Raw genomic sequence first — 20,429 nt, forward strand, 5'->3', positions numbered from 1 at the left:
ATATATATTTTGAAATTTTGATTGATTGGTTGTACTTGCTGAAAGCAATGAACAATATTTATATACTTGTATTTCAGAAACAATTCTACTTTGGTGCCTACATGAATTATTTCATGACATTCTTGTTCCTGTGTATTGTATTTGATGTACTTTGTACTATGTCACAAATCCATGTCTATGTCTAGAGTGTAACTAGAATTGTTTGAAATGTTGGAAGTATTACATATGACTATATGTATATAATCTGTAGTACGTTCATTCTACTTAATACCCAAAAGAGACCAAAACAGTTCAGAAATGATATTTCTGCTAATATAAGTAAATTAAGATTTAAAGCTCATGTCTTGTCATCATTACTATATAGTAGCAGCTCAAAACTAATCTGCACTTCAATTCAACTGTTATAGGATATTTTAGCAGTTTGAGGAATTAATTATTTTTAACATTGAGATGGTCAAAGGATTTAATGTAATTCATAGTGTAAAGGAAGTTAATTGATATTGGGATATGAGTTTAACAATCTTATAACAATGATGTAGAACATCATCAGTTTATGATAGTAGAGACATCACTCCAATGTATTATTTTAGATGTTTTGTATGTACATGTAGATATATGTGGTAATATGGTTGTAATATGTTTTTTTTTTCATATTCACATCATATGAAGGTCATGTATTGTCTTTGTATGTCAGCATTTCAAAGTTTGACTTCGGAAGCAATAAGTAAAACTAGTACAAACAGTTGGAAAACAATTATGTCAGTAGTTGCCTCTTATGTTGTTTTAAAAGTTTGTGAAGTTTTAATGAGTATGTCCATGTCCTCTAGTAATTTGCAATTCCTACCCTGCATGTAAGTAGGAGGGGGATGACCCATAATGTTTGCATCAAATTTAGTTCATTTGTCACCATTGATAGAATGGCTATTATGGTCATGAGGAATCTTTTCTTATTAAGTAATAACCAAGAAAAATACTGCTTGCAATGATTGTACTTGATGAAGAGAGGATTTCCATCTTGGGGAAATTATGATGATGGTGAGGATGTTAAATGGTGAGGGTGTTGAAGAAAACAAATTGATAAATAGAAAATGGCAATGATGAGGAGGAGAATTACGGTGATGATGATGATGATGATGATATGAAAAATACTGGAATAAGTATTGGATATAGTGACAAAGAGGAAGATGATGGAAATGAGCATGATGAAAATGAGTAGGATGATAGTGATGTCAAATTGAAAAGAGTAACAAATCAGTTAAGATGACGGTGATGAATGAATGTTATTAGTGACTAAATGCCAAGACTAGTGGTAGTTAAAATGGAGATGATGGTGATAATGATGAGAGTAAATAAAGTTCAAGGACATTTATACTGCTAGCAGCATTCTCTAACACTCTCTGTGCACTAAGATTGTATAACGTTGGAAACGGACCACAACTCAACGGTGAAGAGATCGAGGGATAAATCTAGTACTTTGAACCTTGAATCACTTTCTTTCTGAATTTGACCAGTTAATGTTGATGAGAGTGGGTGATGTCTAGATTATTGGCTTGTAAGGAGTATACAATATTGTGAAGATAAAGAATTCTTCTTCCATTGAGTAGTCCTCTTTGTAGAGTAAAGTCTAACTTAAGGAATTTCATTGTCTAACTGCTCAGTCGATTATCTAAATACATAAAATCAGCAGAGAATAGTTTTAATCATTTTTGAATAACATGCAACCACTATTTAAATATAAAATATACACATTATTCTTTCTCCCTCTCTCTCTCTCTCTCTCTCTCTCTCTTTTTCCCTCTCTCTCTTTCTCTCTCTCTCTCTCTCTCTCTCTCTCTCTCTCTCTCTCTCTCTCTCTCTCTTATCTTTGTTCAACATAATGTATAACAGTTTCATGAATTTATTCCCATATAATATTTAGCTTAAGAATTTTAAGCTGACCGACACAAAGTTTCGATGGAAATAATGCTAAATCGCACCTGCGAAGAACACCCGGTACGCCCATTTATTATGTACACTATTAAAACGCACATGCGCCTATTGTTATACAGATTAGCGTACGCGTCACGTCACTATGGATACGCTCTGCACCAAGTACCGCTAGAGCTTTAGGACCAGCGCGAGCAACAGGTGCATTTCCCTACCAATCTCTCTTTTAGTTTTATGGCCTGGAATATCTAAAAATCGACTCAAAATGACTGCACAGTGTATGGGCAACTTTGGTGCTCATAAATGGCGCTATCCTGAGTTTATGGCAGACCGATATGGCCGTTCAAATGGATCTGTGGATCCCGAAAGTCGACATAAACAATATGATGCAGGGGTAAGCGACCAGACAGTGTGGGTCAACAAGCGGTACATCCCTACCGATCTCCGCAGCACTGCCCCGGTACCTCGCCGCAAGCTACTGGCTTCAGCCCGCCTGCCTCACGTGGAGAGGGATTGGGTGCCACTGGGAGAGGCTTCTTGCAGACAAATCTCAAGAGCCATGGAAGAGAGACAGCTCTACGTTTCACAACCTAGTACCAGGTCGGAAGATTGGTCTACTCTGAGACAAATACTCCCCTCAAAAGGACTACCACTAAGGGATAGCCCACCAAACTGGGGTACAGGCAATGCATATGCACCTCCTATGCTTGGAGCAAGACAAAGACGGTTCCCTCACATAAACAGTCCGATGACAAGGTATGCACAAAGTATTATATTTACATTGTTTTGGTTAACAAATAGGCTTAGGATGGATGAATGAATCAATTAATTGAATTTTATATTTAAATAGTTTTTTTGTTTACACAAAGCAACTTACAATGTCAGTATTTATGAGAAAAAATGGAAAGATAAAAAAATAAATAATAAAGATTCAACACCCATTTCTTGAATTGCTTTTGCATTTTGAATTCCCCAATTTAAATATGAATTTTAAGATTTACATTAATAATCTGATATCTCTAATATAAACTGAAGTAATGTTTTAGTTAAAACTTCTATGAGGAGTATTTTTGGAGGATCATCTCCCAAGTACCAAGTACATTAGATCATTGATGTGAATAAACTTTTATTTTCAGCAATGACTAAAAAAAAAAGTTGACTAAACTAATATCTTTTGGTGTGTTTTCATACTAGTTTTCAACCTTAAACTTTCAGAAAATGATTGGCATTTCAGAGAAAAATATTCATAGTAGTAATGCTCAAATTTGTATTTATTCAGTGATGGCTAAGTAAGAGGCATAATAAGATTGAATTTATGAGTCCTTAACAAAGTTATATTGCTCAACAATTTTACATAATTGTCAAGGGCTTTTTGATTTGTTGATGTTAATTTCAGTCATATATTTTGTCTTCTTCATGTTTTTCTCTCGTTTTAGATATACGGATAACATGCATACAACACACAAACTTTTCAAGCTTCATTAAGTTGCCAGAGCACCATCCAAAAGAGCTGTATCTCGAGATATTTCCAGGCTCTTCTCAAGAAAGTCTTTCCATGAGAGGCCAGTGTAATATTGTCTGCAATAGAAGGGAAAGACCTGTCTTGAAGAAGCATTTGTAGAATTGATGCCATTGTGACTAACTGAACTTTTTTTTACCAAGCCTTGTCAACTTTTTACTTTCAAGACCGGTATAACATTTCTTCCACGACAGAACAAAGACATTGATAAATGAAAAGCTGTCAGAATTTAAAAGCTGTATCAGAACAAAATTTTTGAGTGAAGTAAAAATTTACTTTAGTATCCAAAAGTGATAAATAAGAGAACAAAGCCATGTTTAAAATTAGTCATTACACAAGTATTTTGATATCTAAAACACATTTTGGTTGTACATAATTGTTTAGCAGTGATCATTCTGTAATTTCAAGGTATGATAACTTTAAAAGATTATATTGTTTATTTTATGAACAAAAAATTAGTATATATTGTTTATCTTGAAAAATATACAAATGATGTGTGTATTGATGGTTGGAGGGGCTTGATAAAGCTATACGATGCAATTTACAGCCTAGTGGCTTGTTAATTGCTGGTAGTAATTATAACATGCATTAAGCCTGAAAATATGCATACTTTAAATGGCTTAATCTGTTCTCAGTGCAAAATGAATTCCATTTGTTTTACTTGGCAATATAGGAACAGAACTGGATTTTATTAGTAAAAAGCTGGCTGTGCAAATTATCATTCCGTCCATACATGATTGATATCGTGTGTAGTGTGATTTAACAGTATTATTGGTTATTTATGTATAGTAATCTATGCAGTTTATATGCAAGCTTTGTGTTATTAACTTTTGAAGGACATATGTACATTGTTTTTTAGAAGCATTCTTTTCTTAGAAAGGAACAACATAGAATCTTTTAATTTTGTTTACTTAAGCATGATCAAAGAGGCATAATTCTCATTTTGGTAAAAAAAAAATTAAAATGCAAGAATAACGTTTCAATAATTATGATATAATGTGGAGGTGTCGTGAATGTCTTTTGGCAAGATATTAATCTACATTTGCCACACTTTATTAATTAATTCCTTGACGTGCTAAATAATGCCATAATGGCAGCCATGCTAAAGCCGGAGTAATAATTGTCGAGTGCCAGGAGTGTCAAGTCTAACATGAGCGCTATACAAAAAGTGACTGTCCATGTTCATCAGAAATATGATCCAGATTTTTCATTTTATGTAATCTGAGAAATTTACATTACATTCATCAAAATTACCACCTTTAAGTTAGGTGTATGTTTCAGGATTTCTGAATATTCTAAAAAATTTCTTTTTACAAGTTGGAATGTGAGAGTTGATTTATCTTGAGCAACTTTCTTTCAAGATTAGTCAAAGCATGTTTATACAAATAACTCCACTCCCTTGCAATTAATTGACTAGCTATGCAATTCATTTTTATTGACATTTTTATATTGTGTGTGCATTTGTAAACTTTTATTTTCAGTCCATTCTTTTTCATTTTCATTTAATTTTTTTAAATGGTTATTGCACATTTGCACACTGTACAGCAATTGATCTTTTTTCTAAGAAGTTTTTATCTTGTCCCATCGTTTTGTCTTGCCAAGTTACACCATTGTACTTTATCAACTTGGTTGTTTTTGTGTGTGCCATTACATGATCATAGAATTAGACAATTAACCCTAAAACAAAAATCAACTTGTTAAAGGGCATACAGCACCTCTAACATAAAACTTCAAATAATAAATTTAATGAGACAAGTTTTTGTTATATATAAAAAAATATCAAGAGATGAACACTCACCAAAATAAATGTTCTTATGACACAAAGCTTTGTGTGAGAGTGGTCTCCTTAAAATGTTCATATCAATGTATTAGCAATTCATCATCTGCCTACATGAAGGTTGTTAGTGCTTTGACAATACAAAGCTCTTACATCCTTCTTATTGGCAGACAATGAATCACGTCAACTGCCTTTTGTCTTCTTTTTTCCCCCCAAAAAACAAGAAAAATCAAGAATCAAAGAAAAAAAAACTTCTATGTATTTGTTGAGGAAATGCTGCACTTTGCTGCAGTACTTGTGCCAGTATTAAATATATGTGCTTTTAAGTCACCTCTAAATATCTTTTGAATTATTTTCATTTGTTTGTATCTAAATCACATCATCTATAGTAGATTTTAAGAAAAGGACAGTAATGGAATAGAATCGAGAAAAGAAAGAAGATAAGCATGAGAAAGGGAAAGGAAAAGGGAAGAGTAAATATGAAGATCAAGACGGTGATTGTTGAGAGCAAGACAGCATTGATGCTGTGTTAAATGAGTATGCCTTTATGCCTCTGAGCAGATGATGTCTTTAGGAAAGAGGAAGGAGAGATTAAATATCAACTTGAGGACTCCAATAAATCCACAGATTCAAACCAAACTTGAACACTTCACAAAACTTATTTCTTGCAAAAAAGATTTGGTGAAAAAATGTAAAACTCAAGTATTAGGCAAAGAAAGTCAAGAGGTCCAGATAGCAATAAAAAAAAAAGTCCTAGTCCTGGCTAGAAATCATTATATTCACACATCACAGACCACACACATGAATAAAGGGTGAAAATAAAAGACGGTTAAAGAACTTTTATTTCTGGATAGGACTTTTATTTCTTTAACTTGTTTCAACGATACAGATGTTTAGCCATAATATTATTCATAACTCACTTCACTAAACTGACTACACAATCAGACTGAAACCTGCAAAATTCTGAAGATTTGTATCCTGTAATTCTGCTCTTGTTTTCTTACTGTTTCAATATACTTGGATATCTAGCTACACGTCAATGAAACGTACACACACGACACATCCCTTTTTTTCTTCATGAGTAAATGCTTGTCAGTATAGTACAAACGCCTGTCATCGTCATTGCAAATTTGCATTTTTTCATAAATGACGGCTATTCATATGCGGTTTCATCCAAAAGCAATAACTTCTCACAGAACAATGGCAAGATGTACAAAATTCACAAGTTCATTGTTAAATATTGGTTGATGTATAGTTCACAAATAGTTTCATACTCTGTACAGTTCTATATACCTTGAAGGATACATTAATGAGTTTACATGTTTATTTTCTTTTGTAAAACAATCAAACAAACCCTGCAATGCTTACACATTCTGGTTATGTATTGAACATTACATGAAATTACAAAAGGTGATTAATAAAGTAGAAAAATCATTTGATTATTCAGATGTTCACAAGGAGAAAATTTAGCACACTGAGTTTACAGGAATGGCCTGCCACAAGCTAGAATTCCATGATTGTTTTACAATCATTTGTTTAGATTGTTTAGAGATGAGGTTGATTATGATGGTATCAGTCTTGTGTGTTGCACCATATCATCCCTACATCCAGACACTTCATGCATGTATTAAGGGTATGTTTGGTAAAGTTTTATTCAACACTGCTGCATGACAATGACCAACATACATAGCCGGTATTGTACCCTGTACCAGACACAAGCATGTCAGACCATAGGGGCGCTGAAACATACAGACATTGCACCATAGGGGAATTATAACATGTGTATAACATTGTGATGAATTACTGAGATGTATAATGCCCCTCGATATTACAATCCCACTTACATATCTTACTTACTATTATCTATAGTCTTTGAGTTGTACTTATTCCCATCAGAGAAGTGTGCAGCAAACATATCTACTTAATGAATATGGCACATTCATAGAATTAGGACATGGAGCTTAAGTACAATATTTTGTTTGTTGGCCATAGTGTGGTCATTTTTCCTTGACCAGTAAAATATCAAATTAGATGGGTGGGGAGGGATATTATGATTCTACTAACCTTAGGATCACTCATGACCACCTTCACTTGCCTTGAAAGGAATAGGTGTCCCAATTCTTGGAAATCAAATTTTAAGATGACACACATAGTGACAATATTTATAGCTTGAATTAAAATCAAGCAACATTTTTATCTTTGATCTAAAATCCTGCAAGGTTTATGAGTAATTAGTTTTATTTGCTGAGACAATGTTATTTATTAATGACACCTACCATTCAATCATTGTTTAACATGGAGAAGGGGAAAAACGCATCCAGAATCCCTATCTTAATTATTAAGTACAGATATAATCTGCTGCTACATAATCCAAATGTAGTATGAGTAAGTACTTGCAACAAAAATTTAACATTTTGGAAATTGAAAGTATTGGCATAAAGTTAGAGTACATTACCACCTAAAACATCATCCAATATTATAAATCACCATGTATCCAGTAAATGGTCATTACCAGGGCAACTCTTAAAGATTAAGTGTTATTACGGCTACTCAGACGTGGGTCCTGGGGCCCGTTTCATAAAACTTGTTATCTATAACAACTGCTAAATTTCTATGACAAATTTGCTCTCAGCCAATCAGATGCCATGATTTCAGTAGCTTATAACAGTAGCTTGTAACTTGTTATTGATAATAAGTTTTATGAAACAGGCCCCTGGAGTTTAGATTGATATGGATATATTATATATCCCCATATCAATCACAAATTTACAAACTCCTATCCTTATAGAACAGAGATGCTACTAGTATCATGTTGCAAACAATTTGAATCAAAAGCAACTATTTATTTAAGACAAGGCCCTGGATAATAACAATAACAATAACAAGAATACTACTCATTCCCATATTACTTACTAGCTTTTTATGTGGAAAATTGTTGCAGGTCCCATGTATTAATATGGTTTTATGCTGGTGAACCTGGTGTCAATCATATTTGATTTACAGCACCCCAAGGATTTTATAGTTGCTGAAATAATTCAGAAGGGACCACTATTATTGTTATCATTACATTATATATAGGCATATTGTTTACTATTATCATTACAGGTACGACTGGGGCTATAGGGACAGCACTGCAAACACCAATATGGTGGGCACACATTGAATTGAAATTCAAAGTGGCTGACCATCAAACCACTGTGATACTACACAAGCAGTACAGACATACATGTACATTTCATGTAGGGGTAATGTAGGTGAAATAAATTTACTAATGTTTACTTGCAGAATTTATACCAAGAATCCTTTTATTTATCCGACCCTGTACCTGCAACCAAGTACATGACGCTCTTTTACTGCCCATATTTGTCTATTTCATAAATACGTTCATTTAGTGAAAAATACAAGAGGGGCAAAATATCATTGCAAAACACATGGCCATTTACATATCATATAGAGTTGAAATATCACAACACTGATTGAATTTATATTTGTACAATAATTGGCAAAAAAGAAAAACATAGAAATCAATCAATTTTTAGAAATCTTATTTACATACAAAATTGCACATGATTTTGAGTAGGAAAACCGTAGCTATTTTTCATCTTCTAAGTCTAACATCATGCTATTCATTCTGTCCTTTTATAATGCCTATCTAAAAAGGGCATGCTTACATTGAAAAACACACCCTAGGGGATAAAACAAATCCCTGGATATCATTTTGGATTTGAAAGATTAGCATAAGCATTTGCAGGCAGCATGTAAATAAATTGATCTAAAGAAAACAAATCACATTTTATTGAAGCATCATAATTTGGAGATGACATAACAAACTTGTAAAAAAAGAAAGCAGCCTTCAATATGTATTTCCTTATCACACTCTGCTGAGGTTTGATTATGTTTCTCAGATTAACATGAGTTAAAGATAACTTTGATTCAATCAGAAACAATGCTACTTGAAGTAAACATACCCTGACACAAATCAAAATAATTGTTTAAAAACAAAAAATCAATATTGGCACCAAAGGAATTGCAAATAAAACACATAGGTGAGTTCATGGAAAGTCATCCATTGAAGAGAGTGGATATTCGTAGAAAAATAATATTAACAACATTAAGCACACACAATTGTACAAAATACATAGTAAAAAGGTGGAACTAAACACATCAGCATAAGAGATGGCCTAATGCATAGCAATTGAAACAACAATAATACACTTAAAGTAAAGCTAATCGACAACTCATATATGCGAACATTCTACAACTTATAAAAAATAGCTTTTCTGACTAAAAAATCTGACTGGTTTCGATCTTTTGCATCTTATTATGATGCTCTAAGCTGAGATTTACCAGAATAAAGAGTATTTCGTTACACTTTTATACCCTTAAAGATAAATAATTTATCCATAATTAGCAAAGGTGATTAAAACACTGTGTTATGGGTTTCGTGGGTTGTTTTTCTGTACTTGTTAAAATAATGAACAGCTCGAAAAATTTTGTCATAGAGATAGAATATGCTGAACCCTCTGATTCATACAATAAATTTTGCCTGGTTTCTTGTGGTATTCTTCAGATTTTTTTTGCACTTATCCTTCTTTCTCTCCAGATTTTTGTTCCTTCTTTTTCTGTAAACCTCCCTATTTATGTGTTTTACCCAATAAGCATGATCAGTTACAATTAGGCTTTGGTTTTCCTTCACACTCGAACGGCATACAATGCAGAATAATATTTTTGGTACACATAGTCGGCAGAAAAAAGCATTGCTCTTAATATCTAACAATAAATACTTTTTGAAGAATTCTTCAGACTTGAAAAAACTCTACAGATATAGATAATTTTTAAAGATTTATATACAGCTACATATTCAATTTGTTTGATAATGAAAAGGATTTTTCTATACTAGCAACCACATCCTATACTTACAGGTACACCTCATAATCTACATTCTGCATTTGAGAATCTAACTTGAATTTGTAATCCATTTTTAATCTATATATGCTTGTATATGAAGTAATCATCGACATCACCACTATTCACCACATCACATATTCAATATCCTTTGCTTATTCAACATGACATGTTTTACCAGAAGTATGAGAAATTTGTTCTTTAAAAACTATGAGAGATAACCAGATAACAGTTATACTCCACAAATGTATGTTTCTTAAAATACGATTCCATTAAAGTTCAAAAGTTCATGTGTTATAAATTCATTTTCTGATGATGAAGATGGAGATAATATAATAGCCAGCAGGATGTAAAATACCGGTAGGCTACAAAAGTTGTTTTTTGTGACTTGATATTTCCCCCACAATTTCTTCGATTCTTTTCTCAAAACACCATACACCTATTTTCCAGTCATAACACAAACTATCGTACTTCCAAACATCTAATCTTTCTCTAGCCTCTGTCTACTAGCTAATACCTGTGTGCATTTCTATGTACAAGGGTCTGCATAAACTATACAAACAGGGCGGGAGGGGAAGTCTTCAATAGTTTGAAAGTGGAATGAATGCATATCAATTTAACTTATATAGTACATTCTAAAAAAAGTTGATTTTGTAGACCAACCACAGCGAAAAATATGACATAATTCACTGGAATGCTCACTCTTACAATAATGTAACTGACGAATCAGTCATACTACTGTAATAAGAGAATGTCTATGACCCCCTCCCCCTCTTCTCTAAAAAGATCACTCCAATTTTTTTGGTGTTTTTTTTGGATAAGAGAGCAATCATTTGTTAATTCTTTATTTACAATGTTGTTCCTAAGTTGTTTGATTCTGCATGCATTGCGGTTTTTTTGAGAGATGTGAAATAAATGAATTTGAATAATATCTCATTACTAGTGTTGAACCACTTTTAGTTCCTGTGAGTTGATCAAGGTTTTCTTTCCATTTGAGTTGTTTTAAACTTGTTATTGTTACATGACAATATATGAAATAGTAACATTTAGTGTTGAAACCCACTGTTTCATGAGATATAAATATTTCAGCAAACATAAGGATTGTATTCGACTATCCCGCTAACTATCTCTTGAGACTATATTCAGTCATTCCCCAGAGAGATCTACGTCTGTCTCTGTGTCATTACTCCACTGAACTAGGACTAAGCATTCTAGTGATTTAAACATATCCAACAAAAACATGGACATTAATCAAATATATTTCCTGCATTCATAAGACATATGCATTAAGTAGCATCACTCTTTAAACATTAGAAAAAAATGCACCTACGTAAGAACTTTTGGCCCTTGATGGGTGGAAGTTATTATATACAACAAATGTCAAACGCTTCAACTTCCTTCCTCCCTTTCTCTCTTATCTCTTATCTGTCGGAGCTTTGTAGAATGTAGATGTCAATGATGTACTCTCCCTCAAGGGTTGCAGCAAATATTAGTCTCACGGTTGTGTCGTTGTCGTTGCCTGCCTCCATTTTGTCTTTATCTTTGAGCAACGAAGAGTGACGATGCCTGGCTTGGGTCCGCTCCAGCTGGAAACAGAACTGCATGGGCGATAAACGAGTTCAAATGACTTGATGAATACTAAGCTCAAGATAACTTGAACTGTGGTCTATCGGATTAGAATTACTGTATTAAGATCAAACATTATTATGGGTTAAAGGAAAAGATAGAGTGTGATTGAAATATATTGCTCACATCCAGAGGCTGTATAAAGCAGTCATTGTTTAATTTGGGAGGGATAAAATATGAGTTATTGCTGATCCCTTGCGACCCTGTTTGATGACGATTCTCTAGCAACAGATACAGTTGTAGGGTATTTCATAAGTATTTCATAAGCTTGTGCATGATCATGACTTGAGGAACACTGAATTGCTACCGACAAATGTTAGTCACTTATCCTTAAGCTTAGGGATGTATAAAACATATGTTACTCTGGAGAGATGGACTCTACCTTTCAAGATGTAGTTTGTCAGCAAGTCAGGCACTTCTTTGCTGTCCACATCAATTGCTTTCAAAACTGAAAAGAAAAAAGAAAATAATTCATCAAATGATTGTAAATTGACACATTTCAGATTTGTACAAAACAACTCTTTTATTACACATGCCATAAACTGGATGTACAGGAAATCTATAACTGAAAAAAGGCTACAAGAGTGTAAGGACACATTGCAAAAGGAAAGGGTCTTGAAACTACTCATTTATTATCATACTGTCTTTTTTTATTTCAGGAAATATCATGACACATAGAGATCGACCTGAAGATAATTCATGACAAAGAATCTTAACACTGAAGAATTTACACAATCGCATAATCCAATTTACTCCCACACTAATCAAAACAACACATGTCATTCATCACGGTACTAAGAAAAAGGGTTATGTAAGATCCAATCTCAACACAGTGCTATTACCTATACTCTTTTCACACTGGTTTTGCTTAACCCCGTACTTTGCTTAGCCCCGTACTATCCTTAACCCCAGACTTTTTTTTTGGCTTTTCACACACGCTGTTTTTAGTCCCGTACTAGCGCCTATTCCAGAATAAAAAATTCGCGCTGTTCTCACAGCAATTCGTTAGCCCCGGATATCGTGATATCGTGAATGTTATGATTGGTCAGTGGGCTCCTTACTTCGCATCTGGCCAGCTGCGATACGCTCCATTGCATAGTACCGGACTATTTTTCGTATCTGTTCTCATTCATTTCAATTGCGGAGTTAGCCCTGCGATTTTGCAGGGTTAGTTAACCCCGTACTATAGGTGGGGTTAGCCAACTTTAGCCCACTTTGGTAAAAGCCAGTCTGAACAGAAAGTGGAATAGGCTTAACCCTGGACTGTAGGTGGGGCTAAGACCCCCCCCCTTAACCCCACCTATAGTACGGGGTTAAGCAAAATATTGCCAGTGTGAAAACAGTATAAAAGAGTTATGTATCACTTGATCCATTCTGTTTTTGTTTTCTTCATTTCAATGAAACAAAACAAGAATCAACTGATACATAAAAACGTCAAAGATTTTTTTTTAAATGATTATAAAAAAAAATTAACAAAAATAAAAATAAAAATTAGAAAAGAACAAGAAAGACCCTAAAAACAGAACAGAAACATACAACCATCATCACAGTGCTTTATGCCAATCAATATCAGACTTTGTCTTGAGGGGAAAATACATCTATATGCATCCATCCATGCACATTGGATTTTTTGTCAAATATTTATGATATTAAATAACAAGAGCTGTGTAGAATGCAGAGTGACATTTTCTGTTTGCTAATTGCAGAACGGCAAGGCAGGAGACTACACAAATCAATAGCGTCTGTCTGCACTCCTCAAATTTCCTTCCTCAAATTTGATGATTGATTATTTACAGTAGGTTGAGGCTTAAGCAGAACAAAACTAGGACAAAATAAAGCTGAAGTCTGTTAGTGGCTGTGCCATTTTGATTTTTCAAGTGAGACTAGAATCATCATACTGTGATGAGGTAGAATATTTTACTCAAGAAAGAAAAGGACGGCAACAAAATGGCTAAAAATGATAATTACCATAGTCATATGGATAAAAGCAATAAGCTACGTTGCTGAAAGCTAACCAAATCAGCTAAGAATTCATAAATGCTTAAAAAAAAACCTTTATACAATTAAGCTTTTGAAAGTAATTGATATATTTAATTTGATTGTGAGTAAGCCAAGCTTAAGACTGCGATATATTTCAGGCTTTTTTGAGAAACCAAAAGCGATGTGTAAAAATCTGACATGGAACCTGCTATTCTATTCAGGAAGAGGAGGCTTTCATTAATATAAATATATGTTTTTTAATGCTTTTTTTTTTATATGATTGTATGTTTGATGGAAACTTGCATTTTTAATCTTTGGACTTTTTGACAAGTCTTGAATAAAACCTCATTTGAATCTTGAATCTTGAATCTCGAATCTTTGAATATGTGGGGACCTAAAGTCACTACACAGGTATCATTTATTCTATATCACAAGAAAAAGTCTACCTCCTTTTCCTAATAATTGGCTGGATGAAAATTCTAAGATGCATGTCATATGATTCACTGTGGCATTGGATGGCAGAAAATTGCACAGCCTTCTTTTAACACTACATTGGTATCTTTTAAAACTTCCGTTCTCAGAATTTAGAGGTGTGTGCATGGCCAAATTAAAACTATTTCAATACGGAAATTTACTGATCCCTCCTGTTAAAACCACTTAAATTCAACATATTTATGTGGCTGGTATCCATCATCTAGTTCTAAATTCTACCAAAAAATAACTTTCGCTACTTGGTTTCCAGCTGATCTACTTACTCCAACTCTCCCTAAGTAGAGTGACGATGGGAGTTGTCAGTATTTTATGTAACAACAACAAAAATAAAGGAGAGTACAGAATGCTGAAAGCCCATATAAAGTTTTTGTTAGCCTCTCCCCATAAAATGTGTTTAACCTTTTATCTAAATTGATGAATAGTAAGACAATCACAGTTTCAAGCTTTATCTTTAAATGGTTGATATCAAGTATATTTTAGAAAAGTGGCTTTGCTGGATTCGTACATGTAACTAGACATACATTGTCTTTCTATAGTTACAACCAACCTTACCACAACCAATCAATAGTTCTCTTAGGTTCCACATGTGAGTCGCATTATTGTGCAGACATTCAACATTACACCCCAAGAGAGGTTTTAGATTGGTGTATCAACCTTACATAATAACCCTTATTGGTAAGCTCCGCACTGTGATTATAGCCAGGGAGAAAACGAGATAATCCTCTCATGATGCATATCAGAAGCATGGGTATCAGGTGTTAAAATCAATACCAGCTATGTTCACATTGTAACGCCGTAGTCCTACCGAAACATTGACGTTTTAAACCACAAGCTAAACTTAATGTTTTCAGACTCTTGTGTGAACCTTACGGATGTCTCCAATATCACCTGATTTGAATTAAGTCTGCTAGTAGCAGTTACCTTATGAAGAATGTGGAAACATCATCCTTCTCGCAGGAATTCACATTATCTAATGACAAACAAAATTCCTAATAAATTGGCTGATATAAGGTTCATCTGAACCATATTAGTCTACACCACATAGTGGTACCACAAACATGTAGTGATGGAAGTGTTGTCGATCCAACAAAAATTAAAGCCTGCCATAATACAAAGTGTAATCTTTCCTGTTGCTTACAATTCAGTCAACAACAAAAAAGACAGTCTGATGACAACCTGATAAAATTTCACATGTTTAGGCATTGTGAACAGAAACTACAGATTATTTACCCCCAAAATAATTTTAAAAAATCCTCAACCAAACCATTGGTATTTTCTGTTGGCTTTGAACAATTCATCATGGGAATTAGCAGTGTGAAAGTGAAGTATTGCTCTATGTTATACGCTTGGACATAGGGTGATCTTCATTGAAAAAAGCAATTGAAGTAGGCAAGCAAAAAAATTATGGGAAATGTCCCAATATCTATGTCACGCAGGTGTGAAAGTACCAAAACTTTGTCAGGACTTGGGATCTGCAAAAACTTACCTGTAAACTACAAGTAATTTTCATGATTGCTGCATACTCACTTTTTGTGATTATTCTCAAAGTTTCCAAGTCTGGTGGGGCATCTTTGTGATATGGTATTCTCGTTGTCAGATACTGTTTCAGGGAAGAAAAAACAAATCAATTCAATTAACAAGACATACGATGCCTCAATTCAATCAAGTTTCATCCTAAGTTTTTCTATTGTAATTTGAACATCCTAGAAAATCCTGATGGTTCAGGAATTTACAGACAACCCATTATTGTGTTTATATTAAAGATTTTTCATTCTGATGGTATAACTCTATTATCAAATAAACATTTACTTTACTTGTATTAAAGAGAACTTTTGCTGGGCTAGCGCCATAAGCGTCCTTGGATGGTGTGTGCACCTTATAAGTTTACACTTTTATTATTGTTATTATTAACATTAAATAAGGTATACAAATTCCCTCCCCACTTGCTTTAATTTCTATGATTAAAACCATATCTAATATTTTTGGTTAAATAGCAATACAAAGAATAATGAATTTGTGGATTCCAATATAGTTGTGGTATTATTCTGCATTTAACATGATAAAGACATATGATAATTTCATTATAAAATGATTAGATAATTGCAGGGGCTTGGTGGGGATAGTGGTGGAAATACTACCATGGGGTCAATCCCAAACAGCATAGAAACTAACCATTTCCTCTGAAAGCTCATTTTAGATTCCACTTTTCAATAGAATCATTTCCTAGCCTGCATAATTTTTTTGGGGTATTTAAATATATAAAATATCTATTCCCCACAGTAGTTTTCAAACCTTTATCTGAGCATTTTGACAAATGCATTTCCAGAGTTGATTCACTCTCAGCTCCTAAAGAATAATTGATTGCTGATCCTGAGGTTTACATCATAGACAGCTAGCACAGGTATGGGAGTTACCTCGCTATCACACACATGACATGACAAAACCTATGCCTCAGACACATGCCTGCAGAAATTGAATATTGCATGGGAAGAATATTCATGTTTTGATGGCTTGACATTTAAGTACAACCTTAAGATTCAGGTCATAAGGATAAAATGTCTCCCCTTAGGATGCTGGCAAGCAACTCTCAACTACCGGCATTGGGCGTGATCAGGATGTAGTCAGCATAATATTAACTTGCAGAAAAAAAAGAAAAAGGAAGACATTTTGCCAGCGGATATTCCTTCACTTCCGCTATCTTGTCTTGCTCGATATATCGACTATATAAATAATGAGAGAAAGGGATCTTGGATATATGTTAATTTTCACACTGCTGAAATAGCATCTTTTTAACATAGGAGCATTTGGATAAAAAGGGAAGTGTGCCTCGGATCAAAAAAGAAAACTTTACAAAAAAAGTGAACTCGTAAGTGAGTTTGCTAGTTTTTCATGCTTTCTTTTGAGTGGAAATTGATAATTCCATTAAACCAGTCCATACATTAACTCTCCCCATTTCTTTCAATATTTCAGAAAGAGCAACTGCACTGGATATTTCATATGTACAGAGAAAAACCTCTTAGGCTTATGTATTATTGTGCAGCTGGAAAAGCAACTTATTTGAGTTTCAAATCTCATGGGGTCACTGGAGACCACTTACCATGCCTGGTTCAATGCCATTCTTGAGTTTCAGTTTATTGCTGAGTAGAGAGAGAGGGTCCTGCTTTACTTTCTGCTTGGTTGCCCCGTTGTTTCCTGTTCCGCTTCGTCCCTTGACCTTATTCTGAACGCTGAGTAGAGCCGAGATGAACGAGTTCTTGGTCTCCTTCTCGTAGTCCAGGTCCTCTCTCAGGGCTAGTTGCTGGACCAAGACCTCTGAGTACTCTTTGACAGTCTGGTCCAATTCCTCCAGGACTTCATTGAGCTGTACCAATGTCATGTTCTTCAGTTCTGTATATAAAGAAAGACAAACAGAAGATACAAATGTAGGCTTGATTAAAATATCCACTACAATTTACAATAGTTTATTTTTAATTGAGCCCCTCTCTCCTGGGTCCTGTTTCATCAAACTTGTTATCAATAACAACTTACAATAACTGTTATAAGCTACTGAAATCACGTTATTTGATTGGCAGAGAGCAAATTTTTAATAGAAATTTAGCATATGTTAGTGGTAATAACTTTTATAAAACAGAGCCCTCGATCTGCTCCTGCATCAACAAATCATAGTCAAATAATATTACATGTACAATTGATTCATTGCAAAGGTAAAAAAAACAAACACATGTCACCATCATTACCAGCACTGAGTTGCTTTCCCACATCATCATTATCATATTCCATCTTTCTTTTCAGTTGTGTTTCCTATGCAGTGCATGCAGTCATCCAACAGTCATTGCACTTAAAAGTAATGAAACCATAATCAATGGAGCACCCATCATCACATCCATCTTCATCTCAAACAAAATGCCATCTTCTCACCTAACACACTAAATACATGCATATGTCATACCAGCTTGCATCAATCAATACAAAGCAATGTACAATACCATTTCTCCTCTCTTTCTCTATACCCTCGCTCTTATTTCTCCTATTGTGTTTTGTTTCTACTGTGTCTCTCTTCTGGTTTTGTCTTTATTTACTCTTACTTTCTCTCTCCCTCTTCCTTTCTCACTCGCACCCACTTTCTCTTGTTTTCTCTTTTGTTCCCCCATGCATTTTTTGAAATCTGTAACTCTCTCTCTCTCTCTCTCTCTCTCTCTCTCTCTCTCTCTCTCTCTCTCTCTCTCTCTCTCTCTCACTTATATGTCAATACTTAATACCTGTAACTTAACCTACTAACATGACTGTAAATGAAAAAACACATTCTTACAGAATGTATGTACAGTATGATGAAACAAAATTAAAGATTTGAAGTAATATTTACTTTGTTAGATATGATATAATTTTGTTAAACAGGTAATAGGTGTCCTATTTCACAGACAAATCTCTTGTTCTATCTGTTTGTAATATTCTGCTTCCATATCTCTCTTCCATCTTCCATTCTTTCACCCTGCATCATCTGCTGATAACCACAAGGAGGTTAACTCCTATACTGTTACACATGCCTTACAAGTGCCCTTCTGGCTCTCAACAGACCATACCTCTATCTTCCACTCACTCTCACTTCCCTGCATGTCCCTGCATGGCAATCACTTTGTATATTAATATAAGTTCAGGAAATGAAAACAAACTGAAACATCAGCTAAATAAACTCTGGATTCATGACGATCCATACCTCCAGCGGAGAGCTAGAACCCAGCTAATGGAACATGTACTGTAATGCACCCTTTTCAACACTTTAATATCCAAGCCAGGGAGATCTCTTACATTGCATGGTTGTTTATACACCATGCATGCTCTCTCTCTCTCTGATTGTTATTTGGTGAAAGCTAGCTTTCTCAATGCTGTACGTGCAGGCACACCAGATAGCACATAGAGCCATCTCTAGACATGTACTGTTATTAATTACCACAAGTACACTGACCCAGGCCATGAGTACAGACAGAGATTACTTTTATCTTAATTAGTGAATGATATATCAATATCTTGCTAATGATGGCAAGAAAAGGTGAATATTTAAATTACTAATACAGAGCGGAGGCGAAGCACGGTTGAATTACAGTATAGAAATCCATTTGTGAGCCCTGCAAATGTTTTTGATGAAACGAGAATTCGTGGAATATTATGTAAATCTAATTAGCTTCTTGTTAATATTTAAGTAATTTTTGTGACCGTAACATCAGAACAATCTATAATCTATAACTTTATATGTAGAACTCAATGTAACTCAATAGCATCTTCATCTTCATTATTTAGGGTGTGGTAAATGATTTTAATACAACTTTCGAAGTCATGTTCTTAAACGACCACTCTATTTGCCATTTGTTTACATTCAGATTTCTATCATTTCATATTGAATGTCAAGATTTCCCAGGGATGTATTTTCCAAAAAGTGATTTGACTAGCATTGCAACTGACAAGAGTGTTGATAAATTCCAATTACATGGCAACCAGTTGGCAGATATAACGACTGAAGGTCTTTGTATTCTCCCCACTGCCATGACATTTGAGCAAAACCTTCAACGCAGAGTTTAATTGAAAAAGGATCGACTCTCCCAAAACCATAATTTTGACCCTCAACCCTCAAATTAAAAGGAAACACCATTGACTTTGGTTTGAACTATAAAACTGGAAAAAGAAAACATGGTGTGTTGTTGGACATGGTAGGACAGCCATGAGATAGATTCTATGTTCTACAGTGCATCTGCAATTTGGTCTAGACACTCCTGAGACTTTGTATGTGGTGAGTTGGATGAATAATTGCTTCTATGGAAATGTGCTCCAATCCTATAAATAAGGTAGTTATCTAAGAGGTTAAAAGGAGAGAGGAAGAGAGGGAAGGAGGAGGAAGAGGGGGAAGAGGGGGAAGGAGGGGGAGAGAGAGAGAGAGAGAGAGAGAAGGGGGGAGAAGAGAAGAGGAAAGTAGGGAGAAATTGATTGCCATCTATTACACATAGAGCAAATGTGTTTGACACAGTTGGAGACATTCAATACTCGATAATTTGTGAAATCATTTCTTATCACTGTATACCGGTATATGAAGATTCCCTACACCTCATCCCCATCTGAAATTCAAAGCAGAGTTTAATCCATGTAGTCATTAGAAGATGATTGTTCTCTTGGAGGAGGCACACACGCAATATACTTTAACAGCCCTGATACCTG

At 34.4% G+C, this 20,429-nt stretch overlaps 2 protein-coding genes across 2 annotated transcripts in view; one reads left to right on the plus strand and one right to left on the minus strand.

Annotated features, from left to right (window-relative positions):
• Positions 1-2,078: 2,078 nt before the first annotated feature.
• Positions 2,079-5,473, plus strand: LOC580808. Its single transcript, XM_795015.5, has 2 exons — positions 2,079-2,682; positions 3,363-5,473. Exons 1-2 carry the CDS (start codon positions 2,192-2,194, stop codon positions 3,409-3,411), a joined length of 540 nt encoding a protein of 179 aa, XP_800108.3. The 5' UTR covers positions 2,079-2,191; the 3' UTR covers positions 3,412-5,473.
• A 1,755-nt stretch (positions 5,474-7,228) lies between these two features.
• Positions 7,229-20,429, minus strand: part of LOC756224 (fasciculation and elongation protein zeta-2) — a 55,843-nt gene continuing 42,642 nt past the window's right edge. Inside the window, exons 5-8 of the mRNA XM_011685007.2 lie at positions 17,323-17,612; positions 15,753-15,825; positions 12,136-12,201; positions 7,229-11,725 (exon numbers count right to left, since the gene is read on the minus strand). Coding sequence (XP_011683309.2) covers positions 11,664-11,725; positions 12,136-12,201; positions 15,753-15,825; positions 17,323-17,612 — 491 coding nt within the window. The 3' untranslated portion in view covers positions 7,229-11,663. The remainder of the gene's footprint in view (positions 11,726-12,135; positions 12,202-15,752; positions 15,826-17,322; positions 17,613-20,429) is intronic.

Source organism: Strongylocentrotus purpuratus, unplaced genomic scaffold (assembly GCF_000002235.5).
Source record: "Strongylocentrotus purpuratus isolate Spur 01 unplaced genomic scaffold, Spur_5.0 spur5_scaffold_5, whole genome shotgun sequence".
NCBI lineage: Eukaryota > Metazoa > Echinodermata > Echinoidea > Camarodonta > Strongylocentrotidae > Strongylocentrotus > Strongylocentrotus purpuratus.

What these genes read in the sequence shown, in the direction of transcription:
- LOC580808 (XM_795015.5), top strand. Translation starts at nt 2,192, where the DNA reads ATGACTGCACAGTGTATGGGCAACTTTGGTGCTCATAAATGGCGCTAT. An exon ending in ATAAACAGTCCGATGACAAG is followed by an intron (nt 2,683 to 3,362) that starts GTATGCACAAAG and finishes CTCTCGTTTTAG; the next exon opens with ATATACGGATAACATGCATA.